The sequence below is a fragment of the Mesocricetus auratus genome, unplaced genomic scaffold (genome assembly GCF_017639785.1).
Source record: "Mesocricetus auratus isolate SY011 unplaced genomic scaffold, BCM_Maur_2.0 Super-Scaffold_100028, whole genome shotgun sequence".
In the NCBI taxonomy this organism is placed as follows: domain Eukaryota; kingdom Metazoa; phylum Chordata; class Mammalia; order Rodentia; family Cricetidae; genus Mesocricetus; species Mesocricetus auratus.
In genome coordinates, this window is record NW_024429209.1 from 10801370 (window position 1) to 10829309 (window position 27940).

Consider the following 27940-nt stretch of genomic DNA (forward strand, 5'->3'; position numbering starts at 1 on the left):
CTGCGTCCACTGCGCCTGCGCGATCTCAGTGCGGCCGCTCGGCCGCCGTCCCCGGAAACGCTTCCTTCTCACGCAGCCGCAGGTCTCAGCTAGTCGGCCTCTCTAGGCCGGCAGGTCCTCCGCTCCATGGTCCTGTCTGTCAGCGCAGTTTCGGGAATCCACGGCTGAGGCCCGGCCGCGCTCGGACGCTTCGATCCTCGAGCGGGTCGCGGGTGAGTGAACCCGGGAGGAGCCTGGCGGACGGAGCGGGCCGGCTTCCCCTGACGCCGTGGGTGGGTCCGCCGCCCCGCCTCCCCCACCTCCCGGAATGGTTTCCCTCCCTGGTCCCAGGCCCTCCTCCCTCCCGCGGCGTTGCCAAGGCGACGGCCGGCCGGCTGAAGCTCCGTGTGTATCCCCGCAGGTAGCCAGCCCGGCGTTCGCGGGCGGCGCGATGGCGTGGCGGCGCTGACACACGCGGGCGGCTGCCGAGCCCCGCGGGCCGGCATGGCGGGCCAGTTTCGCAGCTACGTGTGGGATCCGTTGCTGATCCTGTCGCAGATTGTGCTCATGCAGACGGTGTACTATGGCTCGCTGGGCCTGTGGCTGGCGCTGGTGGACGCGCTGGTGCGCAGCAGCCCTTCCCTGGACCAGATGTTCGACGCAGAGGTAGGCTTGGCGGCATGGAGTAGGTTTTTGTGGTCCTGCACCGACGAGCTCTAGATCTAAGTGGGCCACGTTCTCGTTTTTGTGGACCTAAGAAAGAAGGGATTCCGGTGCGCCCCCTCACCCCCGCCCATCTGTTAAATGGAATGACTGAGGGCAGGGAGGCAGATGAGTTCACTCAGGCGTGTCCAGTCCTCGGATATTGGGAAATGACGTACTCATCTACAGAATTCACGCTTAGGAACTGCGCATTCAAGTTTGTTTGTTTTTAAAGAAAACAGTCTTACAGGGCTTTAAGTAACTTTACAGTTTTGTGTTGGGCTGCACTCACAGCTAGCTATGCAACTGAGCCCGAGGTTGAACACGTGTCAGATATTACAGTCAACAGGCTATTGTCTCAGGCAAACATGGAAAGTCTCTTGGCTGAGACCTCCTAGGAAAGTGTCTATAGTTTTCTTAGCTTAGATTTGCAGGGGCCACGGTAGGAAGAGGGATAGATAAAAGGGCACCCAGGGTGACACGGTGGGAATGTTAGGACTTGGTGTCAGACGGGCATCTTACGAAATTCCACTTTGTTTGCTGTGTGACTTGTGGCAAATGTTACATCTCCTGTTGGCAAAGTCAAGCTATTGGCATTAGGCGGTAGGTAGTACAAAGATCCTACCTGTGTTTAGAGTGCAGCCTAGTTGAAGGAACTCGACACGTTGTTTTACCTTTCCAAGCCCTTTCCTCCTCCGGAAAATGGACAGAATAACCCTGTCTTGTCACCCACAGTAAAATGTTAAAAGGCCCAGAGGGATAAGAAAATGCTCTGTGTGCCTGGTGTATGTGTGTTGCACGCCTTTAATCCTAGCACTTGGGAGGCAGAGGCAGGTGGATCTCTGAGTTGGAGGGCTGTCTGGTCTACAGAGCGAGTTCCAGGACAGCCAGGGCTAGACAGGGAAACCCTGTCTGGAAAAACAAAAAGAAACAAAAGAGGAAAATGCTTTGTACTGAAGGTGTAGTGGAAGCCTGAGAGGCTGTTAGGAGAAAGCTGTGATTGACAGGTGGTATTGAGCAGAGTCCTTGGCTCGGGAGACCTGGGACGGAGTCCTTGCATCTCGTTACTCACTCTTTGCTTTAGCCTTTGGGTAACTAATAATTTGAGAACAGACACTGGCAGTGTTGTGAGATCATGGATGTCAGAGGCCTTTGCAAGCTGAAGCGCGGTTCAGATATTTAGTACTTAGTAGTACTCTGTCAACGATAAATACCGCACGCATATTAGATGTGGGAGACTCCATCGCTTCTCTAGCATGTTTCCCTGTGATTCCCCCTCAGATCCTGGGCTTTTCCACCCCTCCAGGCCGGCTCTCAATGATGTCCTTCGTCCTCAACGCCCTCACCTGGTGAGTACCATCAGCTCTCCTGGGGTCTAACTGGGACTAACTTATAAACTTAAACATGAGCAGGCTGGCATGTCTTGGGAAGGGTAAGATGGGCGGAAGAACCTATTTCTATGAACTGGCCCATCGCGGGTCTCCATTTTTGTTTTGAGTTAAGCTCAACGCTCACTGTCACTGTGTGTGTGCTGCCTCCTGATGGTGTGTGAGTCGAGGGGAGGATTGGCTTCTCTTCTTGTTCTTTGCCATTGATGGAGTTACTTTCCTCCTCTCCGGGACCCAGGCTCCTTGTGTATATCCCAGGGAGTTGGACTAGGTAACATCCAAGGTCACTCATGACCACTGCCCATCCTTTGAGGATCGGTTAACATAGGGACCAAGATCTTAGATAGCAGACTTACCCGACCTCGAATCTTCCACCTCACCATGAGTGTAGTGACTTCAGACAGTTTTATCTCATATCCTCATCAGTAAAGTGGGGCTAATCTGATCACTTACCTCCTAGTTAAAAGTACTGTGTTAATTCACAGGAAGTACTTTAGTCTTGTACATATATCACAACTTTACACTGAAGGTGGGAAAATGTCCAGATTTCTGGCTTCTCTTAAATAGTGGGAAAATGGATTGAGTCCAGGCTCTAAAATCTGGCTGGATGCAATAGTTTCTGTCTGCATTTTACACAGACTATGTACTTTCTGGTACCCACCAGTCTGTGCCATTCCTGGGCGGCTGTTTGTCATCAGACTCATCTTTCCCTGCTCTGTCAGACCCTCTCTTGATGTTACCCAGCAGGTCTCTCGGCATCTGATGTGATAACCCGTTTCTCACTCGCCTTGCTCACTTCTGATCACTCTGCTGTCATTCTGATTGTCCCCACATCCCCGAGAACCTAATGTAAGGCCAGGACAACCCAGTGACAACTCGCTGCTGTCCTTTCCCCACAGTGCCCTGGGCTTGCTGTACTTCATCCGGCGAGGGAAGCAGTGTCTGGACTTCACGGTCACTGTGCACTTCTTTCACCTCCTGGGGTGTTGGCTCTACAGCTCCCGTTTCCCCTCGGCGCTGACCTGGTGGCTGGTCCAAGCTGTGTGCATTGCACTCATGGCCGTCATTGGGGAATACCTGTGTATGCGGACGGAGCTCAAGGAGATCCCCCTCAGCTCAGCCCCTAAGTCCAATGTCTAGAGTTGGGCCCTTTGGACGCTCTGCTGGCATTTGGCCCTCCCTTGGGCTGCTCAGACCTCCACATGGGTCCAGCCCGAGTCTGAGAGGAACCCTGGAAATGTGAAGTCTGTTGGTGGAAAGATAGTGAGGTCCTGTCACAGAGGCAGGGGCAGTGAGGACCACAGCTGCAAGAATGGCCTCTGCCTGCTGGAGCCTTGACACCTGGAGGCCGGGAAGGGAACCTCACTGAGGGTAGTAACAGATTTGGAGCCATGTCACTCTTGAGCCATCATACTGTCACCAGCCTGTTGTTTTAAAAAAAGGAAAAAAAATCAAGGATATCTGATTGGCGCAAACCATTCTTCTGGTCGCCTCTTACCCTCTGGGCCAGCTGGTACCTTTGCCATGTTGCCAAACCACAGTGATTGTGTATGCAGAGACATTTGATTTCTGGGTCCATAACCACAGAAAGAGATGTAGCAGAGAGTACTAGGCTGCTGACAGAGAGGACGACAGATGAAGGAAGCATCAAGCACAAGAGAACGCACAGCCTGTGCCTGTTAGACACACACAGATGTGTGTGTGTGTGTGTGTGTGTATGTGTGTGTCCAAGAACCGTGACTGACTTCCTCCAGGTCCCTGTATGGACTCGACCCTGCTGCCGACTCTCAACACAGTGGGCCACCCCCACCCCACCCCCAGCCTTAGCTTCATAATAAAAGCCACTGTCTGCTCTCTAGGATGACCAGGCACCGGCTCCCACTGGACTCTCAGTTGTGGCAAGAGTTTCTTTTTCCTGCCTTATTTGAATTCTGTGGTGGTGAGAGGGGTATGATGGTGCCCAGCTTCCCGTTGCAGGCTCCACTCCTGGTGCTGGAGGAGGAAGACTTTGCTGAGAAGGCTAGAGTTCACGCCTAGAGTGGTTCCTCTGTGAGGCCCTGGCAGCTGCCCTTTCTGGGTACATAAATCCAGTATTTTCCACACTTCTGCCTGTACTGCCTGTACTTACTTGATGATGTCATTGTTAGGACCAAGAGAGAGATAGCTGTGCCCAAGAGCTATAAACAATTAGCAGTCACTTCCTGAGTCCCAGAGTTATCTCTCCATTCAGGTCAAATACCAGATGTCAGAATAAGTATCGGAGCACCTGCTTGCCCTAATACTTGGGAGGCTGAGGCAGGAGGATTGTGAGTTTGAGGCCAACCTGGGCTACATGATAAACTCAGATGTTATAGTGAATCTCTGTCTCACAAAACAAGAACAAAACAGTGTCCTACCCTGCACCTGCTCTAGGATGCCTAGGGTAAACGGCCATTTCCCTCACTTGTGACCCCTGAGCAGGTGCTGCGGCACACGCTTGTGGTCCCTGAGCAGGCTCTGCGGCACACACTTGTGACCCCTGAGCAGGTGCTGCGACACACATTTGGAAAGCAGAGAGTGTTTCTCTGGTTTCTGGAGCTCACCCAAGATAGCGGAGTTTCGCAACTAAAGATGAGTTTTGCTTCCTCCCTAGGGAGCCTTTCTTGCCTCTTGGCTCATGAGGAGTCAGAGCTGGCAGAATGAAAACCTGAGAATGAAAGTGTCTGGGCAAATCTGTGAGCTAGAGGGAGGCCCTTTGGCAACTCAGGGTTGTGCTGTGCTGACGGCAGGGCCCAGGCCCAGCTGGGTTGGTGGGTTTCCTCCTAGACACAAACTCCTCAGGTTATGAGTACAGTGAAGGGTTTTAGAAGATGCAGCATAGCTGCTGTCTCTCTTGAGCTGTGGAGTCTCGCTCCAGGCAAGAACATCTCTTTAGTGTTTTCTTTTAGTTGCTTGTGCCAGCGTTTCCTGCATAGTTTCCTGGATATCCACCTGCCTCTGCCTCCCCAGTGCTAGGATTAAAGATGTGCACTGCCTGGCTCCATCATCCATACCGTATAGGTGATGAAACTATGGAACTTGTCTGTAGTTACTTGTTAGCCTCAGAAGTTATTTTGGGCTCTGGAAGTGACAATGATGAGCTCATGTAGCAGAGTTCAATAAGGGCATATAAGCTCTGATTGTTTCGGCAGTCTATAACCTTATACCTTCAAATCTCAGTTTTCCTAAGTTAGATTGAATAGTGTTATGTACATAACTAGCTAGTCAAGAAAAATGGATAGGCAGCATGCAAATGAGGAACACAGATTAACAAGTAATGTAGGATGCAGGCTGGGTGTTTATTTCTAGAAGATGAAGGCTACACTGTACATTATAAAACTACCTCCTCCACCTTCCTAGTGAAAGAGCGTACCTCTCTGGAGAGCCCAAGCCCTGACCCTGTCTCTCTCTCTTCACTCTGCCCAACACCCACATTCAGGCCATTTGGAGAAAGATGTGGGAACTTATGTAATTGCCACTCAAAACAGTTTATAACTCCAAAAGATAGGGGGGGGGGCGTATGGCTCAGAGGACACCTGTAACCCTCACTCTCTGTAGCCCTGTCTAGATCAACTACATGGAAGCCAGAATGCACTTGCAGAGATCTTGGAGGGAGGAGTTTTTGAGGGAAGGCCCTGGGTCCTCCCAGGACCTGAAGGGTCCTAACTCAGAAAGGCTCTCCTGGAAGCCCTGTTTCTGGGACTCTGTGGCTTCAGGGTGGGCCTCCTGACCAAAGGGCAGTCACACCTTGTCAGAAAGTGATGGCGGCTAATGAAAACAGTATTGAGGCAGGAAAAGATGGAAGCTGAGTCAGTGGGAACGGTAGCAGGAACGGAGGACTAGAGAGCTGCAGCGGCTCGCAGGAGGAGGGCTGAGTTTGAGGCCAGCTTGGCGAGGTGTATTGTGTGTCACTCTCCACACCCTACCCCTGCAAAAGGTAATGGTGCAGTGTTTGCATATAACTATACATTTCTTTCACACTTCAGATGGTACAAATGTCAATGTGGTGGTTGAGGCTATGCAGCATTGTTCAGGAAACAGAGAAGCCTATACACGTTCGGTATGGATGGACATCTTTATCCAGTATTTTCCAGCTGGTTGAATCCCAGGGTGCAGAACACTTGCGTGCAGAGCACAGCACAGGGCTGGGGAGGGCAGATTGTACTCTTTTCTTTGGATTGGTGTGAGAATTTCATGAGAGGACATGTGGCACAGCGTCTGGCAGGTAGGAAGTGACCCATGGCTCTAAGTTACCAGCCTCCCTCCCACTCCCCCACTTTAGAGGAGCCTGCTTTCTTCTGTTTGCCGTATCCTGCAGGGTGGCTATTGTATATTCTTTTCCTTTTATTTAAATTTTTATTTTACATACTAACCCCAGTTCCCTCTCTCTCCCCTTCTCCCATCCCTCCACCTCCCATCCACTCCTTCAGAGGAGGGTAAGCCCTTATTTGGAGAGTCAGCTAAGTCTGGCATACCAAGTTGAGGCAAGACCAAGCCCCTTCCCTCTGTATCAAGGCTGAACAAGGTATCCCGCCAAAGGGAATGGGCTCTGAAAAGCCAGTTCATGCACCTGGGGTAGGTCCTGGGAGCACAAACTTGTACAGCCAATTCGGAAATTAGTATGGCCAATTTGGAAATCAGAAAATTGGGAATCAATCCACCTCAAGACCCAGCAGTACTACTCTTGGTATATACCCAGATTATGCACAGTCATACCACAAGGATGTTTGCTTATCTGTGTTTACAGCAGCATCATTTGTAATAGCCAGATCCTGAAAACAACCTAGGTGCCCCTCAACTGAAGAATGGATAAAGAAAATGGGGTACATTTACACAATGCTGTTGCACCTGAACTGTAGGACACAGTGATAACACCCCTCCTATCCTGGCGTTTTCTGTGATCTTTGACTCAGGAAGCCCAATTATTGATACCACACGCATTGATAATCAATGGTGAACTGGGTTCTGGGATGATTCCATTGGGCTTTCCGTGTGACTTTTTCCTCTTTTGGGAAGGTGGCATGGAGAAGCCAGGAGACGGAGGGTAGGTTTTGCTCTAGTACCTCTTGCTATATAGGTAGGTATACAAGTTTCCACTTCTTGGATTGCAGGGCCATTATGAGGCACCTGCACCCAGGAGATAAATGGTCTCTGACTTCATAGAGGAAGTGTGCACTGTTCAAAGGAGCCAGCTTGTGGGGCAGTGAGGGAAGGTAAAGGATTACAACTTGGTAATATTCTGTTTTGGTTTTAGAAAATTACTTTAGGAGCCTAGGGATGGACCAGGGTAGCAGAAACTCGACATACACTCCCCTCCCCACCTCCCCCAGGATCCCTGTCCTCCATGTTTATGTGATTGCCAGCCTTGGACAGGTGGGGTCAGTGGTAGTATTGTTCACTGCCATATGGGAGATTTTATTTGTAGACTTGTGGAATTCCCTCCCATCCCTCCCATTCAGTCAATCACAGGATCTCTACTCTTCTTACATTCAAGTTCCCATCCAGGGTTACACCACCTGCCAGCAGAAATCTCCATGTTAGTCATAAAAGTTACCCCCAGAGGGCGCTATCGTCCAGTGAGTGGGCACAGGGCCTGGAAGCTTTGGTTTCTGTGGCAAATTGGAGCTATCTCACTTTCCCAAAGGGAATTCCTTTAAGACAGACCTCAGGAGTCACTCATCCTGATCCTTCATGGGGACCTCAACCCATGAAGGGGAGAGTTTCTTGTTGTCTTTGCTTTGTTTAAGGACTTTCTAGCATAAGTCTTATTGACTAAATCAAATAGAGTTGATTTGACCTAAGGGAGGAGACGCAGCAAAGCCCAGTGTGGCTGCTTCCCTCCTCCCTAGCTTAAAGTTGATTGAGATTCAGGGCCACAGTGGTTCCCTCTCTCCTGGGGTCTTCAATGAGATGACACATACTGGACCCCACATTTCCATTGCACCTTCCCTAGAGCTGAGTAACACCAAGATACATCCTCAACCCAGCTATTAACCTGCTGTGTGGCCTAGTCAGTGACTTCCTCTCTCTGAGAATGGAGCCTTGCAGTGCCACCAGCCACCTAGAGCCCTGAGCCTCGGGCGCAGGTAAGGGCCTGGCTGAGGGGCTGCATGTTTCCTTGGTATTGCCATACCCACCTCAGGTGGATGGTACATAGGCAGCTCAAAGTGACACAGAGCAGAAACGGGTACAGGGACGCTTGGTGCAGCGTAGGGTAGATGCTCTGCACATGATACGGCGCCCTGGGGGGCGGATGCGTGTGGGAAGCCCCTCAAACCAGACAAATTGGTCAGTTACATCCAGTGGCTTCCTGTCCATCATGGGAATTCTGTGATGGTAGGTCTTGAGGAAGACAGCTCGGGGCTTCTTAACACGTGGTTTCCTCTTCTGGGCTCTGGTATGCAAGCCAACACTCTGTGGTACCTTGGGGACTCTAGACTTTGCTTTCTCTTTTCTCCGTCGCACTGCTGCAGGTGACCTCTTTGGCCCTTCTGTAGGCTTCCACTTGCTGGACACTTTTGTCTTAGGTTTCCCCATGACCTCTGCTTTCTTAGATTCCGGTTTCTTCTCAAGGGCCATAACTTCTTGGAGCTCTTCATTATTTTGTTTTACTTTCTTGCAGACACCGTTGTCCCTGACAGGGAGAGGAAGGGTGGTCAGTAGAGCAAGGGTCTTTCTAAGCCAGTCCTGAGCAGTTGCTGTGTAGCAGCAGTTGCTGTGTAGCAGCTGTTCAGGGAGCCTGCTAGAGCTAGAGCTGGAGCTAGACTGGAAAGAAGTGTCTCTAGTGCCTGGGGATACACAGGAAGATGGGTTATGACTGACTGGCTGTGAGGCTCTGGCGAGGCAGAAGGCATGACCAGCATTCAGGGGCCCAAGGGTATATATGCTGTTGGCACCTGCCTCGACACCAGGCTTCTGTCTCAGCCAAGAGCGAAGACAGCCCAGCGTTCCTTTCAAATTATATTCTGAGGAATCATGGAGTTCTGAGGAGGCTTCTTCAGTACCTTCCTCTGAGCTAGGTAGAAAGCAGGATGAGGGCAAGGTACCCCTCACTTGAAGCAAATTTCTCACTGCTTTAAAACTGGTGGTGGTCTGTGACCCTGAGCTTCTGGTTCTGGGCTTCCTGGTTAGCCTGGAAGCTACATCAAAGAGAGAAGCCTTAGGAAGGAACCGGCAGCTTCCACACATAGAGAGAGTTCATCAGGACTGTGAGTATCAGATTGAGCCAGGCAGAGCCCTGTGCTGGCTCATCCTAGCTGATGACAGTGATGACCACTAGGTACCTGTCATCAAGATCTGCCAAGCAGGAGGCAAGGAAGCAGCCATGTTCTGTAGGGCAGTCTTTGGAGACAGCGTGCCAGACTCAGATCATCTGGATGGTGTAAGACACTTAACCTCCCAGAGCCCAGCTACTGGAGTAATGTCACGTGTCAGGTACTTAGGATTGTTGAGAAGCATCTAAGTGGTAGGGGAGGGATTATATGCATGACATTCCAAGCAGAGTGGCTGGCACTTAGTACGCACTTTATAAATGCTCCCCAAATTCTAGAGTTACCCAAGAGTAATCAGATTCTGAGCAAGACACATGTATCTTCAGATTCAGAGGGGGCCTGCAAGTCAGTCTCTGGGTTAGGCTGCCAGGCACAGGAGGAAGAGAATGCTCCCCACATATGCACTCGGTACCACAGTTCTAGGTGGGCCCTTAACTAGATGATTAGGATCACTGTTACAGCCATAGCTTTGATCTCAGACGGGAATGACTTCAAATGGGTACCCTGCCAATTGTTAGTTCAGTTGATTGAGATGAGTCACTTCAGCTCTTGAGCTTCAGTCCCTATCAGTGAAATAGTGTGCATGAATACCTGTTGCTCAGAGCCCCTGTGTAAAGTAGGCCACTGTTCCTCAATCCCTCACCACAATGCCTATTCCTAGGAAAGGCAGCTACTGGCTCCATTTTGTGTGTTTATCAGAAGGGGGTGTGGACGGAGCTCACCCAGAGGAGATTTGGAGGATCTTTGGAACTTTGAGCATTGAATTCCAGCACCTTCTGGCCAGGGTATGCAGTTTTTGGATCCGGCTATTTGAGCTCCTGAGTAACTTCAAGAGGGACAAGTTTTTTAATACCTGCCAGGGTCAAGAAACCAGAAAATTAGAGGGTTCAGCCTTCCTGGGATAGCCTTCTATGCCCTAACTGTGGCTTGGCTCAGCTCCCATGGGTCACTGGGCCCAGCACCTGGGGTAGCACTTCAGGGGGGGAGTTAGACTTCCCTAAGTAGGGGCTAAGATGGAGCATCTCACCATTTTAAGTCGGTTCCGCCCAATTAGTTCGTTGACAGGCTGATTTATCTTGTCATCCTGCGGTTTCTCATCTTTCGTCTGAGGGACAGGAAAAGAGGGAGAGCTAGCATAGAAGGAGTCCCTTGCACGGCTGTGCTGGGCCTCTCCCATTGGCAGAGCCCGCTTTGACCAGCCCTAGACCGGAACCATTTTAACTCTGCCGGCCTCCTTTCACCCTTCATCTTCCCCTTTTCTGAAATGCTGGAAAGTGACCCTCTGGTAAGTTCCCTCCTACGCCTGGGCTCCAGTACAAAGTCTGACCTTGGAAACCAGTCTATTCTTGGGCCTCTTCTTTGTAGATGGACTCATGCTGGGGCTGGGGCAGCAAGACTTGATCCAGCACTGCCTGTACCCTTGCCCCTCTCACTTCAGCCAGCACAGGGCTGAGCAATATATGATGGCACTGGAGCTGCCAGGCAGGGGAGCTGTGACATCACTGAAATGTGTGACAGCATCAGGGATGTGTCTCTGGAGGGCCAGAAGGCCACTCCCATCTGGAGAAACACAGGTGACAGGCAGCAGTGCTCATGGTCACAGCCTGTGGTGAGAAGGTGGACCCCTTTTTGTAGAGGAAGAAACTCGGATTTGAAGAGGTTACATAGTTCACCCAGTTCACACAGCTGGTTGGCAGAGCTGGGAATATGTAGGTCTGACAAGTCAGTCCCTGAAAACTGGAGTTCCCAAACTGTTCTAGTCACATGCCACACGTGTTGCCTAGCTCCTGCTTCATGTCAGGTGTTGTTGTTGTTGTTTTGTTTTTATAATTTCTAGAGTAAAGTGAGCTTCCATTCAGACAAGATGAGGCACAGTTAGGGTGGCATGGCTGTGGACTGGTTAATGTTCCAATGGAGGCAAATAGCCCTCAAATAGTATGTGTGCTTATAAGTTTTACTGATGGAAATCTAGGAATAATCTTACAATGCTCTTTATTATAAATTTCATTCTTCAGTTACTATTTGGGGTTTTAAAAATCATTTATTTTGTTTTTAAAAAATTGTGTGTTGATGGAGGTGCATGCAGAGGCCAGAGAGCGTTATCCCCTGGATCTGGAGTTACAGGCAGTTATGATCTGCTTGGGTGCTGAAAACCAAACTTGGGCTCTTTGTAAGAGAAGTACTTGCTATAATCACGAAGCCTTCACTCCCGCCCCACTTTGGTTTTGATATAAGTGTCTTGCTGTGCTGCCCAGGCTAGCCTCAAACTTGTCTTCCTGTCTTAGTTTCTTCACTTGGAATTATAAGCATGTGTCACTCACAACCTAGCTGATATTTATATTATGCTGTTCTTGAAACTAAGTCTTCTTTCTGTGTATGGCTAGCATGCAGTTATGTCTAAGCGAATATGGTACCAGCATAAGTGCTGGTGTTTGCATTTGAACTGAGGAGTCAGAAGATGAAAATGTGAGACAAGAAATGCTGACATTTTCTCTCATCCCCCACTGACCAGACAGGCTTTGCATTACTATTGTTTGCTCCAATATGTTCTCTTTCTTTTCTTTATTTTTCTCATTTTTTGTTTTTTCGAGACAGGGTTTCTCTGTAACAGCCTTGGCTGTTCTGGAACTTGCTCTGTAGACCAGGCTAGTCTCAAACTCACAGAGATCCGCCTGCCTCTGCCTCCCAAGTGCTGGGACTAAAGGCGTGAGCCACCACTGCCCAGCCTTTCAGTTTCTTTCTTAAGGCTAGATCAGTGACCAGGCATTTTCTTCTGTAAGGGGCCGCTGCTGTGGGACTTTTCAGCTACAGTTGTAACTGCCTACTTTAGTTATGTACGAAGTAGCTACCGATAGCACAAAAATGAATGGGTGTGGTCTTACTGCAAGAAGACTATTTACAAATAACCCTGATGAGCTGAATTTGGCCCGTGCCAACTGGGGACAAACCAATAAACCAATACAGTGAAACCCAGTGTGTCAGGCTTGCCTCCTCTGTGAAATACTCCTACTGCAGTTAATTTCAGCTCAGTAACTGGTGAGGTTGGACTCAGAATAGAGAAAAATACTCAGCATGCCCTTATACATCATGTCTCCTGCTCCGCAAGTCTGCAGAGCAAAGACTCTCAGGGAGGCAGGCAGGCGATGGCTTTCAGGGTTAGAAAGTGACAAGTGTGAACAGTTTTACCTTTGCTCAGCATCATTCATGTAATTATAAGTTTAGTCATTTAACCTTTGATGATGACTGCACTTAAGAGCCAGCTCGCAGAGTTTCTCAACATGGAAGGATAGATTTTCCTGAGCCTGACTCAGATTTAGCATGTCACTTATAGCAGATGGAGCTACATGCCTGGATTGAAGTGAACAGGGAAGGGGATAAGAAGGGTAAAGGAAGGGGTATGTTGTATTAAAAAGTGTGATTGTCCAAGCCTGGAGTGCCAGCACTTGGGAGCCTGGGGCCGGAGGATCAGTTCAAGACCAGCCTGACTCCCCAAGGAGAACCTGTCTCCAAGATAAGACAGAACAGAGCAGGAGAGATGGCGCAGTGATTAGAAGTGCATCTCTGAGTAGTTCCCAGCACCTGTGTTGAGCAGCTCACAGCCACCTGTGGTGCCAGTTCCAGGGGTTCTAACACCTCTGGCTTCCACAGGTACCTTCCCTTGCATGAGCACATATATACACATATAATCTTTTTCTTGAAGGCACACACACACACACACACACACTCACACACACACACTCACACACACACACAATCTTTTTAAGACAGATATCTGGTTTGGAAAATATTTATCAAGAAGATGAGATTTGAACAGAGCCCTGAAGGAAGAGGAGGCTGTGGTGGTGGCAGAGCATGAGGTTGATGAGGAAGTTATGGTGGGCTAAGAACAGATTGTGGACCACCCTGAAGGATGATGGTCTGTCTGGACCCTGTGTGTAGTTGGCTATATCAGAATGATCCAGAGAGCTTGGAAGAAATAACTTCTCAGGCACTGTCCCACTCCCTGGCCTGTCAGATACCCAGTCAAGTTTGGTACCCACTTCATACTAGACTTTCTTAAATGTCTTGTATCAGCAATATGAAGGTGTGTGGGGATGTGAATCTGCCTCAGGGAAGATAACAAGGAGTAATTAGGAAGGAAGATATCAAGGACAGTCCCTTTGTGCTCACTCTTCTGTGGATCCCATTATCCCTTGGCCTCTCTGCTTGCTGAGCTGTTCTCCTTGCTAGTGCCACTATGGTGCTTATCAAGTAGATTGTACTAGACTGCACATGCTCAGAGGCCTTGGTTCCTGGTCACTATATCAGCTCCATCAATTCCAGGGGCTATGATCTGCTCTGAGTTAGGCACCATGGACAGTAACCATAGGTAATCATAGGCAAAGCACGCCCCCTTTCCTGCCCTCTTTCAAGCCCATAGACACCTCTAGAATGTAGGCTCCTTAACAGCAGGAGTTTTTGTCTGTTTCATTCATTGATAAATCCCAAAGGACCTAGAACTGTGTCTGGTAGGATCATAGATCATAATCATGCTAAAAACAAGAACAACTCTCCCGAAATATATACTGTGATTAAGATAAATGAGAACCCCCAAGCTAGTCTGTGGGAATGAGGGAAGAAATAAGTTAGCCAAGTAAAGGATATGAGGTGGCCAGGGCCTTCTCACAAGAGGGAATTTAGAGGGTGTGCAATGTGTTTTACCGGGGAAGACAGTGGGGTCGAGTGTAGCAAGGTGGACCTGGAAAAGAGGACATGACTTAGGTGCTATGTGCTAAACAGCCAGGCTGAGAGCCTCGGAGTCTGCTCTGAGGGCACCAGGAGGGCTCAGCCTGTGGAGACACTGGCTTGATTCTGTGCTGGGGCAAGCCTGACCACCTTTGTCATTCTGCTCCAGCTCATGCATTTTAAAAAGTGTTTATAAGGCTGTACCCTGTATAGGAGTTTTGGGTTTCTATCAAAATTAAGTAGTTAGATGTGATGCACGCCTTTAATCCCAGCACTTGGGAGGCTATCCTGGACTATACAGCTACATAGTGAGACCCTGTCTCAACAAGGAAAAGCAATTAAGTAGAATGTACAGTAATTTCCCATAATCCTCCCACCCTTGTATGTGAGTTGCCCCCTCTTCACTCCATCAACACTAGCAGGTAAGCTCCTGGCATACTGTGTGACACATTAGCATTATCACCCAGAGGTCATCCTTTATGATGGGGTTTCCTCTTGCTCTTGTCCACTGGATGAATGTTCAATAGCATTACCCTAAAAATTCCATGCCATACTTTATTCATCCCTCCTTCTCCACCAGGCCCTGGCAAACACTGACCTTTTTACTGTCAGCATAGTTTTGCCTTCCATTGTGTCCTATGATCAAAATAAAAGCAAATAAGTGTCTAGCCATTTTGGATTGGCATTTCTTTAATAAGCATTTAAACGAACTCGTGTCTTTCTATACCTTGACTGCTCGCCTCTTTTCAGTGCTGAATAATTGTTTTCGTGAGTGTCAGTTTGTTTATCCCTCACCTACTGAGGAATGTCTTCCGTGACTCCAGCTTTGGGAAATTATAAATAAAGCTGCTGCGCACATCTGTGTGCAGGTGTCTACACAGACACATGCTTTCCACTCCCTTGGATAAATGCCTGAGACTGCAACTGCTGATCAGCTTAGTCTTGTAAGATAGCACCGAACTGTCTTCCTACATGGCTGTAACTGAGACAACTTTTACAAGTTTTGTTTTGTTTTTCCACATAGGGTCTTGCTACATAGCCCAGCCTAGCCTGGAACTCACTATATAGTGCAGGCTGGTCTTAAACTGGCAGTCCTCCTACCTTTTAATGTCCGGAGTGCTGGAGTTCTAGATGTGAACCATCACACCCGGCTTAGTCAACATGGTCACTCCTTATCTGCTTCCCCACCTTCCGAAGTTAGAGCCACCTGAGCAGTTCATACCCAGGAGACCAGGTGGTACAGTGGCAGCAGCTGATGAGCAGTCTTCCATATTGCATTTGTTTGCTGTTCCATTTACACAGGGAAAATACAAGCTTCCATGGGGGAGAGAAATCTACCCAGTGACACGACTGGTAAGCCTTGAATAATAACTACAAGAAAGCTTTTAAAAATAGGTAGAGTGAAGCTGGGTGGTGGTGGCTCACACCTTTAATCCCAGCACTCAGGAAGCAGAGGCAGGTGGATCATTGTGAGTTCAAGGCCAGCCTGGTCTACAGAGTGAGTGTCAGGACAACCAAGCCTTCACAGAGAGACCCTGTCTCTAAAAACAAACAAAAAAAAAAGTATAGTGAATAGAACATATGATTTATCAACTTCTTTTTTTTAATCTTTGTTTTTTTTGTTTGTTTGTTTTTTTTGGTTTTTCGAGACAGGGTTTCTCTGTGGCTTTGGAGGCTGTCCTGGAACTAGCTCTTGTAGACCAGGCTGGCCTCGAACTCACAGAGATCCGCCTGCCTCTGCCTCCCAAGTGCTGGGATTAAAGGCGTGCACCACCAACGCCCGGCCCTTTTTTAATCTTTGAAGACTTCATACACAGTGTATTTTGGTCATATCCATCCCATTCCCTCCCTCTCAGCTCCTCCTGGATTCCCTCCCCAACCCATCTCCCTCCCAGTCTAAACATCCTCTCGTTATTGTGACACACTGAGTCCAGTAATGCTGCCCATATGCCCTTGGGTACAAAGTCATCTACTGGGGCCTGGACCACCTACCAGTGGCCACCCTTTTAGGCTGACCAATTGGTGTTAGATAACCAACTTAGGGGGCTCATTCCTAGGGAAGACTATTTCTCCCAGCGTCAGCATTGCTTAGTTTTTCGTGTATGAGCACATAACCCTAACCTTCATGAGATTTGTCCTTTCCATGTTAGCATGGCTATTGGTATTGTAATTCTTGATTAGACAGCCACACTGTTGAGGTATCATGGGTAAAGCTTCCTGTCATTTCTAGGAGACACAGTCTCACAGACTTCCTGGTCCTTTGGCACTCACAATCTTCCTAGCTCTCTTCCTCCATGCTCTCTGAGTCTTTTTGTTTGTTTTTCGAGGCAGGGTTTCTCTGTGTAGTTCTAGAACTTGCTCTGTAGACCAGGCTTGCCTTGAACTCACAGAGATCCACCTGCCTCTGCCTCCTGAGTGCTGGGATTAAAGGTGTGTGCCGCCGTGGCCAGCCTTGTGAGTGTTGGAATTGTGCTGTAGTGAGATCACGGAGCTTATGGAACCTGTTTACTAGCCCCCTACTTTACTAAACCAGAGTAATTCCTAACTGCATTCAGGATCTTTGCTCTGAGCAGTATAACACATCTGGCAACCTTGAGAGATGAGATAATCTTGCGCAAACCAAAGAAAAATTGCAAATTGTTTCAGTTTTCTTTGAATGTATAATCATTTCAATTTTTTAAAAATAATTTTAAGGCTGGCAAGATGGCTTTTGGGTAAAGATGCTTGCTACAAAGCCTGACAACCTGAGTGTGATTCCTGAACCCACATGGTAGAAAAAGAAAACCCCAATCCTGCAATTTGTTCTCTGACTTCAACATGCTCTCTGTGGCAAGCTGTTAGTAAGTAAATTTAATTTTAAAAATATTTTTAAACAGTGAGGAAAGTCCCCTGAACTCCACAAGTCTGTTGATAGGTGCAGGTTGGAAACACCTCACCTGAACGCACAAAGGTGGGATGATTGAGAACGGAGCTCAAGAGCAGAGTCCACAGCATGGTGTGACGGCACACACCTGTAATTCCAAACTCTGGGGGCAGAGGCAGGAGCACTGCCATAAATTCCAGGCCGGCTAGGACTGTCCCGCAGAACACTCACAAAACAGAGTCAAAATCCTAGTGGAATTCTGTATAGAAATCAACAATCTGGGACTGGAGACATGACTTAGCAGTTAAGAACACTAACTGTTCTTCCAGAGGACCAGGGTTCAATTCCCAGCGCCCACATGGCAGTTTATAACTGTCTATAACTCCAAGATTTGACATCTTGGCATAGACATACGTTCAGACAAAACACCAATGAACATAAAATAAAAAATTAAAAAAAAGAAATTAACCATCTAATTTTAAAATATATGAGAAAAGGTAAATGTGACATGACTTTGAAAAAGTAGCAGGATTCACTGTCTGATTTTAAGTGTTACTGTATTATAAAGGCATTGTGGAACACATTCAGTTGGGAGGCGATAGTCTTTGGCAGTAAATTATATTGAAGTAGTTGTGTTGTATGCAAATAAACTTTAATCCAGATCTTATTTATAAAAATGAACTCAAAATGAGTCCTGTGAAAACCTAAAACTTAATAAAATGTATAAAGAAGCAGAGGAAGCCAGGTGTGGTGGCGCACACCTTCTGTCTCAGCACTCGGGGAAGCAGAGGCAAGAGATCTGTGTGGATTCGAGGCCAGTCTGGTCTACAAAGTGAGTTGCAGGACATCCAGGCTGCAACTCAAAAAACAAACAAGCAAAGCAGCACAGGAACAATTCTAGTGACTTTGAGTCAGGTCCTGAAAGAGAGGCAAGAGTTAAGGCCTTTGACTCCTGACATACTCATTAAGACAGTCTCAAACAAGAGACACAATGAAGGTGATAGCGTTAGTATTAGTGGTAATTTATTTTTTAAATGTTCAACAGGCTGTTTCTGAAATTGTATTGAATGAAATCTAGCTATATAATCTCACTTTGTAGGATACAGATAGTAAATAGTGATGGGGAGGGGCTGGGGAGGTGGCTCAGTTAATGAAGTGCCTGCTGTGCAAGCATGAGGACCTGACAGCCAGGTGTGGCTGCTGGAGTCTAGCCCCACTGTGTTGGCAGAAGTTCCTGCCTCGCCAGCAGCTCCCAAATAAACACACGGTGACTTATGTTAATTGCAAATGCTCAGCGGATATCTCACATGGCTCGTGGCTTTACCTGTCCTCCAGCAAGTCTTGCTTCCTCTCCGTCTGGTTGGAGACTCCTCTGACTCCACCCTTTATTCCAGTATGATGTTTGGCTGTCTCACCTATACTTCCTGCCTGGCTACCAGCCAATCAGCTTTTTATCAACAATGAGAGCGACACATTTTCACTGTGTACAAAAGGATTATTCCACAGCACTACTGGTGGCAGCAGAGAAGGGGCTGCCACAAGCGGATTCCTGAGGCTCACTGGCCAGTCAGGCTAGCCAGTGTGTGAGATCCAGAACCAGAGAGACCCTCTTTCAAAAAATGAGGTGAAGATACCTGCTGTTGACCTCTGGCACACATGCAGACACCAGCAAGCACACCTGTATATACTAGTATTCTCATATGAATTCACACAGGCGAGTGCACGGTACACACACACACACACACACACACACACACACACACACACACACACACACAGAGCAATAGTTAAAAAAAAACCAGGTCATCTATTCCAACAGTTTAACAATTCAACACTGTCTCCATTAGGTTGTTTTTTGTAGCGTAGTTCTGGCTGTACTGGGACTATGAAGACCAGGCTGACCTCTAACTCAGAGATCCACCTGCCTCTGTCTCCAGAATGCTGGAATTAAAGACCGGTGCCAACACACCTGGCCTATATCGTTTTTTACTCTGGACATGCAATTACTTTTTTTTCTTTTGAGGTAGGGTTTCATGTAGCCCAAGTTGGCTTCAAACTCACTATGTAGACAAAAGGGGACCTGATTCTCCTGCTTCCACCTACAAACACTGAGATTACAGGTACAGGGTACCAGGCTGGTTTTTATGCAGTGCTGGAGATGACACTCAAGAACCTTCTACATCCTAGGCAGGTACTCTGCCTACTGAGTGACATCCCCAGCCCTAGTTGTGATTTTGCTTAACTATTTTTTATCTGTTTCAGCTTAAGTAGCTTCTGTTGAATTGTCTTCAAGTTCACCAATCTCGTCTTTAGCTGTGTTGAATTTATTGATGAGTCAAAGGTGTTCTTCAAATCTTGAGCATGTCTGTTTCCAATGTTGCCTATGTGTGATCATTTCTTGCTCTCTGCTAAAATCCTGCTCATTTACATTGTCTACATTTTCCATGCGAACTCTCCACGAAGCATCTTTCTCTTATATTCTGTCAGACAGCTACAGAGTCTGTACCTCAGACCTGGACCTCATTACTCTGACTTGACAAAAGGTTTTGTTGTTTTTGTTTTTCGAGATGGGATTTCTCTGTGTAGCGCTGGCTGTCTTAGAACTTGCTTTACAAAATTTCAGGTTGACCTGAAATTCAGAGATCCGCCTGCCTCTGCCTCCCGAATACGCAATTAAGGGTGTGCGCCACCACACGTTTTTGGTTTTTAAAAATGTTTCCATATGCATTGTGATTTTTGACCACTCTGTGGACATAGTACATAGAATTATAGGCACTAAGTACAATGTTATTTGTGCCTGGGAATTGCTGTCTTGTGCTGGGCCATTAGTGTAAGGGACTGAGTTGTCTCTGTCATCTGAATTCCCACACATTCTGCACCTGTCCAAGCCACAGTGGGCCTTTAACAGTTCAATAAATAGTTTAGCTAGTTCTTCTAATTCTTCTTACCCTCATGCATGGAGATTTCATATCCACCTCAGAAGTAACCAGTGCCTACATTCTGTGTCTTCTTAGAGGCTCCTGTCCTTTGGAATTCACATTAATTAGTTGCTTTGCAACCGGGATTCTCTGAAGGTTGGCAGACCCTATGAAGACCATCTAAGTTTTAGGAATTGTTATTACTGTGGTAACACTCTCCCCAGCTGCCTGCATCCCATCCAGAAGCCAGAGTATCAAGCCATCTGCTCTTTACTGCTTTTTCAAGTCTGTCCATCCATTCCTTGCCAGCCTGGGTCATTCTTCTGGATGACGCATTTCCAGTGTAGCTTTCTTCCAACCAGTTTTTGGCAAGTATCTGGCAACAAGAAGGGTCAGACATCCTTAATCTTTCATCATCTTTGATTGAACTTAATCTGTGGATGAACTGACTGCTCACAGTCAGCTACAGAATGAACTCCTGGTTTATACTTTTCCCCCTTCTCACTACTGCACTTAATCAGTCTCCTCCCCCCAAAAAATGTCTATGGTGTCCTTCTTCCAGAGATGAGCTTGAAAATCGGGAAGGCGTGGGAGATGGTGTGAGCCAGTAACTTGTGACCTTGGGAGCTGAAAATGAGAAATAAGACTCAAACTTACTAAAGTATTTCTTGAAAGATGAAAGTTGTAACAGAATAAAGGAGCATGTTAGGCTGTGGTGACAACTGTCTTAGGAGGTGGCCTGCCCAGGTTTCAGTTCCAACCCTGTCACCGACTGGCTGTAGGACCTTGAACAGGCCTCCACCTCCCTGTAGTAGCTGTTACTGTGTGTAAATGGACATTCAGCACTTACCTCAGAGGACTAAGAGTCGGTACATGTAAAGCATTTACAGTAACTCCCATAGAAGTGCTGACAGTTAGGACTCCCTTCCTATAATGTCACAAGTTCATGGTCGAATACAGTTCTTTCCCTTTCTCAGAACCCATCCCAACCAAGAGAGTGAGGTTTATGGAGCATTTCCAATGCACCCGAAGTCCTACAGTAAGCACTTTGTATGAATTTTAAGAGCGGGGATTAATTATTCCTAGTTAATAAACAGGATCAAGGCTCAGAGCAGTGTTTGCCTAGGTGGTAGAAGCTTCAATAGGTTACAACTCAAGAAGGGGGACTGACTGCAAGACCTGTGATTGTAACCACTTCACTCTTGCTTTCCATAAACTAGTTCCACTTCAAAGGAGAGAGGTGTTTGCCGTAGCTACCTTACAGGGTTGTTCTCAAGGCTAGTCCCACAGAAGAGTCAGTGCCTTCAGACTGCTGGAGTATGATCTGTAGGGAAACCCAAATGCAGCCTGCTTCTTCTCACAGCCAGCCTTGTGCATATGCCCTCTCTCTCCCCTGAGTTTCAAGAGTCCACTTAGAAGCTAAGTGTGCTGTCATACTTGGAGGCAGAGGCAGGAGTTCTGAGTTTGAGGCCAGCCTGATCTACAGAGCAAGTTCTAGGACAGCAGGACTACACAAAGACACCCTGTCAAAAGTGGGGGAAGGAGGGGGAAATGGACAGGAGGGGACTACCACAATACCAGAGCCTAGATTTCATTATAGCAAAAGGGGGGTGGTGGTAGAACATGACGACACTTGTGCTCTGAACTGTCCAAGCTGACTGCTGTGTGAAGAATGTAGCTAAACTAGAGAGGACACAGGAAAACCTGAGGGAGGCTACTACAGAGGGAGCCAAAGCCAGAGAGTGGTAGAAACAGGAATGGTGGATTGGAAAGATACTTAGGAAACAGAACTGACATGAAATGGAGGTGTATTTTTATATGGGCCTCAAAGGAGAGGGAGATGCCAAGGATGGCTTCCAGACAGCTTGACCCCAACACAGATTTACAATGGAGCACACACACACACACACACACACACACACACACACACACACACACACACACACACACAGTCACTCACACTACTTTCAGCAAGGGGGGAGATGGGAAAAAATGGGAACGGAGATTTGATCCAGGAGCTGCTAGCACTGGTCTGAGCTAGGGGGTGCTACAAATGGGGCAGTTTCCGTCTGGACCGCCCACCCACGCCAGGCCGAACGTCTGGCATCTCTGCTAACACCTCGAGGTGTTGGCTCCCTGCCGGCGTGGAGGGTGCGGCGCTGGCTCATCCCCTCCAGCACTGACCGGCCCAGTGCGCTGACCGGTAGGGCGGCGGCTCGGTGTGGTCCTGGGGCTAGCTGAGGGAATCCAAGGTCCGGGGGTCATCAGCCGCAATGCACCTGTCTCATTGGGCTGCAACCGACCCTCACTTCCCCCTTCCCGCACCTCCTGAAGAAGTATGCACGTAAGCGTGGCCAGGGTGTTCGAGGTGCGGAGACGCGGGCAACGGGTGCGTGCGCGTGGTCGTTGCGTGGGCGCTGCTCGCAAGTCGGGAGCGCATCAAGTGTGCGTGGGCCGAAGCCGGCGCGTGTGCCCGCCGCCGCTGTGTGCTGGGCGGGGGTGCCGCAAGTGCTTCGGGGCGCGCGCAGCCCCGCGCGGCGCTCGCGGCCGCCGGAGCAAGGAGGGATGCGTGCGGGAACTTTTCGCCCGCCCCGCAAGTCCGGGTCGCGGCGCTCCGAGGGGCTGCTCCCCGCCGTCGGGCCCGAGTGCCCGCCCCGCCCCCACTTCCGCCTCCCGCCTCTTCCTCGTTCCCGGCTCCCAGGGCCGCCGGTCCCCAGGGAGCCCCGCAGGCATAGCCCCACCCGACCGGCGCTGCTCGCTCCCACGCCCCCGCCGCCGCTCGTCGGGAGCGCTTCCAGTGAGCCAGCGGGGCGCGGGCGCTGCAGGTAGGGGGTGCGCGGGTTAGGCTCAGGTGCGGTGGACCCGGGCCACGCAGCACGGGAAAGCGGGGCATCCTCCCCCGCCTGCCCGCCCCGTCTTCGCCCACGCGCTGGTCCCCTTTTAGGGAATTCTTTGCCTCTTGCCTCCTCCGGTGCGGGTGGGGCCGGGGCAGAAGGCGTTCTCCATTTTCCTGGCTCCTGCCTGGGTTTCAGTAGCCTGTGTCCTAATCTCCACTCTTCCCAGTACCTATGATCGCGTAAACAACTGCTTAGCTCCAGGTCTCAGCTCCGCAGCCCCTGGTGGGCAATCTCTTCAACCTGGTAAGACCACAGCGTCAGGGGGAGGGGAGAGGAGAGAGGCGTCCGGGTGGCCCCGGTTAGTGGCAGCTCGCCTCCCCTCCCCACAACTCCGCAGACCGCCCCTGGGGCCCTGGGTATTTTTAGCGTTGTGACCTGGGCGGCAGCTCTAAGAGTCTTTCTCGGGAGTCCGCGTCAGCGTCTCCCTTCTCTGAGGCCAGCCGGCAGCCGGCAGCTCCCGGCACTTCCTTGACCCTGCCTGGCTCATTAGTTTTGGGTTCCTCGTGAGCTTACCCTAGTGCTTGAAAATCTGGCCAAGAACTGGGATACACTGTCCAGATGAGGTTTTTGGAGGATGACAATTTGGTCCTCACCCTAGAAATTCCCCTGCTCCTGGTGATGGGTTCGGAGCAGTGTACCAGGAATGAGAATGAACGCACGCATAGGGCTGGCCCCAGAGCGCTGGTGTTCTGCAGATTTCAGCACTGGGAATCAGAGGCCTAGTCTGAACTGTGCCCAGGCCCCACTCTTCTGGTCGGTACTTGCTAGCAGGGCAAGTAAGGCGTGGGAGAGGAGGGGGACAGCTCTAGAGTTGAGAGGAAAGGTGGTCAGGTTTCGAAACAGCTCTCTTCCACAAAGAATGCCATGTAGTGCTTCAGGTAGACAGTGCCTTCGGTGGGGACCTGGGGCCAGAAAGATGGTTTTCTTAGGTGCAGAGGCAAGTCAGGAAGTTAGGTCTTTGACTTCAGAGAAAGGATTCGGAGGTGATGGGGATCATGGCAACGGTGTGTGTGGAGAAAAGAGAAGTGTGGGGGAGGAAAGTTGCTGTAGTCTTTCCTTGGGGTTTGAAGTGTGGGGAGAACCAGAGCTGCCGCCCTGTACCTTACCATTTCAGCCACTTCCCTGCCCTCTGAGGGGAGCTGGGTCCATGAAATGGCCAGGCCCTCCCAACCTCTCAGAAGGGCATTGTAGGCAGTTAGGCAGCCATTGGCAGCCTTGTTGAGCTCTTGCGGTGCCTGGAACTGACATCCCCTTTGTGGAACCAGGGCCAGTCCTTCCTCTATATGAGCCTTGAAATGTGTGGGAACTGTTGAGTTTTGTTTCACAGAAGGGAAAGAGGCTGCCTAGGCCAGAGCTGTCAGATTGGAAGCGGGATGCTGGCAGCCACGGGGCTTCTTAAGCCTAGGCCCCCACTTCTTCCTCTCTCATCCCCTCAACTGTCTTTGTTTTACTCCTTTACCTGCCAGGGGCTGACATGGACCCAAACCCACGAGCAGCCCTGGAGCGCCAGCAGCTGCGTCTCAGGGAGCGGCAGAAATTCTTCGAGGACATTTTACAGCCAGAGACTGAGTTTGTTTTCCCCCTATCTCATCTGCATCTGGAGTCTCAAAGACGTGAGTTTCCAGTCCTGAGGACTAGAATTCGGGTGGGTTGGGGAAGATGTCCTCAGATGGCTCTCAAATCTTGTCTTTGTGGCCCAGTAAACCCTGGATGGGGATCTTACAGGCAAGTCTGCCTGCCCCATGTCCGCCCTCATCTGCAGCCCCCATAGGTAGCATCTCGTCCATGGAGGTGAACGTGGACACACTGGAGCAGGTGGAGCTTATTGACCTCGCCGATCAGGATGGAGCAGATGTGTTCTTGCCGTGCGAGGACTCTCTGCCAACTCCCCAGATGTCTGGTATGCCTTTCTGCTTGGCGGACCTGGGTACCATTTGGCTAGCGCTGGATGTTTAGGCCCAGAAATGAGGTTACAAGTCTGAGCTAGGGAAGAATCTTGAGTAGAAGCTGGAAGTGTATCTCTGCTAGAGAAACAGCTCTGATTTAGAGAAGTTGACTCTCAAAGGGCAACTGGTCCAGGGATGGCTAACTACTTTAGATTTTAAATTTTTATATGTGTGAAATTCATGTAATTACCATAATTAAAATAATGTAAAACATAATGGTCATGTTAGACAACCTAAAATTTACTCATAGTATTAACTTTTACCAAAAGATTTACTGGGTTCTTAATGTTGTAGTAAAGTACTTTACATATTTTCTCTCAATCCTTATAATGTCCTATGAGGACAAGGAATAGACTTTTCGTTTCATAAAGAAGGAAGTTAGAAGCCCAGCAGTGGTGGCAATCGCCTTTGGACAGGTGGATCTCTGAGTTTGAGGCCAGTCTGGTCAACAGAGTGAGTTCCAGGACAGCTAAGGCTACATAGAGAAACCCTGTCTCAAAGTTAGAGGCTAGGGATTGAGTTCAGAAGCACGGTATATACAATATGCTTGCCTGGGCAGCTATGAGACCCTGAGTTTAATTCTAGCACTCAAAAAAAGAAAAGAAAATTAGGTTCAAAGAAGTTCAGTCACATAGGCAGGAAGTGGAAAAGCTGGTATTCAAACCCTGTACCTGGTTCCAAACTCTGGATGCTTAACATGTAAGATGCATACCCTTAGTTAAAACTGCTACTGACATTACTTGATCCTTCTAATCACATGCCTCAAGAAACAGAGGCAGTATGATCCTGATTTTGAAGCCAGCTACAAAGCAAGACTCTGCAAAAAAACAAATTGCTATTATTTCCCGATGGCCTCAGACATTTGATACACTTTAAGATTTTACCCTAAAGTTAGAAATGTAGGTATCCTTCCTTGATAGGGAAAATGACTTGCCTACAGCTGTTCAGGAAGATGTGAGGGAGATCCTGAGCTCTTGGATTGTCTCCAGCACATAAGATGGCATAGTGATATGGAAGGGGCTGGAGATCCTAATCCTGGCTCCTTACTGACTGAGGAAGTGATTTTGGACAGGTGCCCATCCTTCTCTGTACTTCAGTTTCCCTGACTAGATACATCTCTTGAGTTCTCTAAAGCCCTGTGTGTGTCCCTGACAAGCTCTTCTCTATGGGTAGGAGTGGATAACCATCCAGAGGAACTGAGCCTGCCGGTACCCACGCCAGACAGGACCTCATCCCGAACTTCTTCCTTGTCCTCTGACTCGTCCAACCTGCGCAGTCCAAACCCAAGTGATGGGGGAGCAGACACGCCCTTGGCACAGTCTGATGAGGAGGATGGGGATGATGGAGGGGCAGAGCCTGGACACTGCAGCTAGCACTGGGCCTCTTGAAGACTGACCGATCTGCCTGTTCTCCTTAGAGAGGAGACTCCAGGCCCAGCAGAGCACTCTGGCGAAGACCTGACACTTTACTTGCCATCAGCACCAAAGTGAGAAAGGATGGGGGATGGTGTACCTGAGAACTAGTCTTCCCCGCTTTCTGCTAACTTTCTCCCGCTGCAGCCTTCCCACCAGTGTCTTTCTGAGGTAGGACTTCCAAATAAGAAACTGGAAGATGAGGTAGGACAAGATGCCATTGCTTTCTTAGTACCCTTCCTGCCCCCAAATGACCCTCTAGTCTTCTGCCAGAGTCTCCTAAGTCAGTGTCTGAGGGGAAGTTCTGAGGAGTTCCACTTGGCACTCTGTGAGGTTGTACTGCTGTAATCCTGCCTCTTTAAGTCCTTTTTGGAACAGGACATAGTATAAATAATAAACTATAATATACCACTCATTTCACCTCATTCTTCACATTGCAAAGATACCAACCCACTGTCCTTAACTAACCAGTGCCATATTCCCATCATTCTTTTACTCCATTTAGTCAAGAAGTACTTAGGACTTGAATGTCTCTGCAAGGCATTTGGAATAGAGTTCTGAGTAAGGTGAAGTGCTTTGCTGTTTTCACAGAGTTTACTGTCTGTGGTGGAGAAAATCAGGTAAATGCAATTCACAGTACAGTAAGTAGCATGATCAAGTTCTCCTGTAGTATCAGGAAACAAAAATGAAGAAATAATTTCTTAAGCAGAAAGCTGAAGGACAAATAGGAGTAGCCAAGCTGGGCAGAAGGAAAGGGATCTTACCCAGGGAGAAGCTGCAGCTTGTAAACACTAAGTGGAAAAGCCAAGCTGGATGTGGGGGCTCACGTGTGTAATCTCCACACTTGAGAAGTGGAGGCAGGAGGATCAGGGATTCAAGGACAGCTTTGGTTTCATAGCATATTTGAGGCCAGCCTGGGTTTCATGAGACCCTGTTTCAAAAAAAAAATTAAAGAAAAAGAAGAGACTAAGAGACTAGCCTAAAGAAGCTAAAAAGCATTTGGTTAGGGAGAGGTAGACTTGATAAAGGTCAGATTGTGAAATGCTATATTAGGTTTCAGTTTGACAGCTAGTAAAAGATCATGACTTAAGATACAAATGTATTTCCTCGTACTAAAGAAGTCCAAAATACAGGGCTCAGGGGAAGCGCCAGCCATGGTAACTGAGCACCACACTGCTTTTTGGGTTGTTTTCCTTAGCCATCCAAGGCTTGTGACAAGGGTTCTTGCCTACACCTCATGTTTAGGATGGTTGACAAAGCATTTGCCAGCATGGCTTTGAAAATGCAGGGAAGGAGAAGAGATGGGGACTGGGCAAAGAGGGTGCAGCCTGGGGTCTATTCTCATGCGGGAACTGTAGAAGTGGTACCCGCCGGGTGGTGGTGGTGCACGCCTTTAATCCCAGCACTCGGGAGGCAGAGGCAGGCGGATCTCTGTTAGTTCGAGGCCGGGCTGGACCGACAGCCTCCAAAACAATACAGAGAATCCGTCTCATAAAACCAAAACAAACAAACAAACAAACAAAAAAACAAAAGAAGTGGTACCCGCTTCTGTTTCATTGTCTGGAATTCTACAACAGAAAACATCATTATAACATTTTATAAACACATTGACACAGCATTTTTCTAGAAGAGGGAGTTCCACCTTTTGGAAAGGTGATAACCCTTTCAAATCTCTGAATTGCCAGTGCATCAGATTCCAGTACTACCTGACATCTCTGAGAAACATCTAGAGTGAGGGTGGGATATCCCTTTTTATTGGGGACTCTATTGTCTTAACCCATCAGGGTTTTGCTACTGAGGAGCCAGAGGATAGTGGCCATT

At 48.7% G+C, this 27940-nt stretch overlaps 3 protein-coding genes across 4 annotated transcripts; 2 read left to right on the plus strand and 1 right to left on the minus strand.

Moving 5' to 3' along the window:
• Sys1 (SYS1 golgi trafficking protein) lies at positions 1 to 24359 on the plus strand. 2 transcript variants are annotated; one of them, XM_040732873.1, is made up of 4 exons: positions 1 to 212; positions 401 to 645; positions 1963 to 2030; positions 24228 to 24359. In XM_040732873.1, exons 2-4 carry the CDS (start codon positions 484 to 486, stop codon positions 24232 to 24234), a joined length of 237 nt encoding a protein of 78 aa, XP_040588807.1. In that variant the 5' UTR covers positions 1 to 212; positions 401 to 483; the 3' UTR covers positions 24235 to 24359. The 2 variants fall into 2 exon arrangements, with proteins under 2 accessions (XP_040588807.1, XP_040588806.1); XM_040732872.1 differs by lacking the exon at positions 24228 to 24359 and adding an exon at positions 2969 to 3955 and having other exon boundaries at positions 3 to 212.
• Positions 7497 to 10811, minus strand: Tp53tg5 (TP53 target 5). Its single transcript, XM_040732870.1, has 5 exons — positions 10686 to 10811; positions 10386 to 10463; positions 10081 to 10211; positions 8225 to 8721; positions 7497 to 7603 (listed from the first exon to the last, which is right to left on the minus strand). The coding sequence occupies exons 1-4, from the start codon at positions 10731 to 10733 to the stop codon at positions 8250 to 8252; spliced, it is 729 nt and encodes a 242-aa protein (XP_040588804.1). The 5' UTR covers positions 10734 to 10811; the 3' UTR covers positions 7497 to 7603; positions 8225 to 8249.
• On the plus strand, positions 24236 to 26530 carry Dbndd2 (dysbindin domain containing 2). The gene is made up of 3 exons (XM_040732871.1): positions 24236 to 24374; positions 24524 to 24661; positions 25881 to 26530. Exons 1-3 carry the CDS (start codon positions 24236 to 24238, stop codon positions 26078 to 26080), a joined length of 477 nt encoding a protein of 158 aa, XP_040588805.1. The 3' UTR covers positions 26081 to 26530.
• The last annotated feature ends 1410 nt before the right edge of the window (positions 26531 to 27940 follow it).

What these genes read in the sequence shown, in the direction of transcription:
- Dbndd2 (XM_040732871.1), top strand. Translation starts at nt 24,236, where the DNA reads ATGGACCCAAACCCACGAGCAGCCCTGGAGCGCCAGCAGCTGCGTCTC. An exon ending in GCATCTGGAGTCTCAAAGAC is followed by an intron (nt 24,375 to 24,523) that starts GTGAGTTTCCAG and finishes CCTCATCTGCAG; the next exon opens with CCCCCATAGGTAGCATCTCG. An exon ending in GCCAACTCCCCAGATGTCTG is followed by an intron (nt 24,662 to 25,880) that starts GTATGCCTTTCT and finishes CTCTATGGGTAG; the next exon opens with GAGTGGATAACCATCCAGAG.
- Tp53tg5 (XM_040732870.1), bottom strand. Translation starts at nt 10,733, where the DNA reads ATGAGTCCATCTACAAAGAAGAGGCCCAAGAATAGACTGGTTTCCAAG. An exon ending in AGAATAGACTGGTTTCCAAG is followed by an intron (nt 10,464 to 10,685) that starts GTCAGACTTTGT and finishes CCTGTCCCTCAG; the next exon opens with ACGAAAGATGAGAAACCGCA. An exon ending in GGCGGAACCGACTTAAAATG is followed by an intron (nt 10,212 to 10,385) that starts GTGAGATGCTCC and finishes TGACCCTGGCAG; the next exon opens with GTATTAAAAAACTTGTCCCT.
- Sys1 (XM_040732872.1), top strand. Translation starts at nt 484, where the DNA reads ATGGCGGGCCAGTTTCGCAGCTACGTGTGGGATCCGTTGCTGATCCTG. An exon ending in ACCAGATGTTCGACGCAGAG is followed by an intron (nt 646 to 1,962) that starts GTAGGCTTGGCG and finishes ATTCCCCCTCAG; the next exon opens with ATCCTGGGCTTTTCCACCCC. An exon ending in GTCCTCAACGCCCTCACCTG is followed by an intron (nt 2,031 to 2,968) that starts GTGAGTACCATC and finishes CTTTCCCCACAG; the next exon opens with TGCCCTGGGCTTGCTGTACT.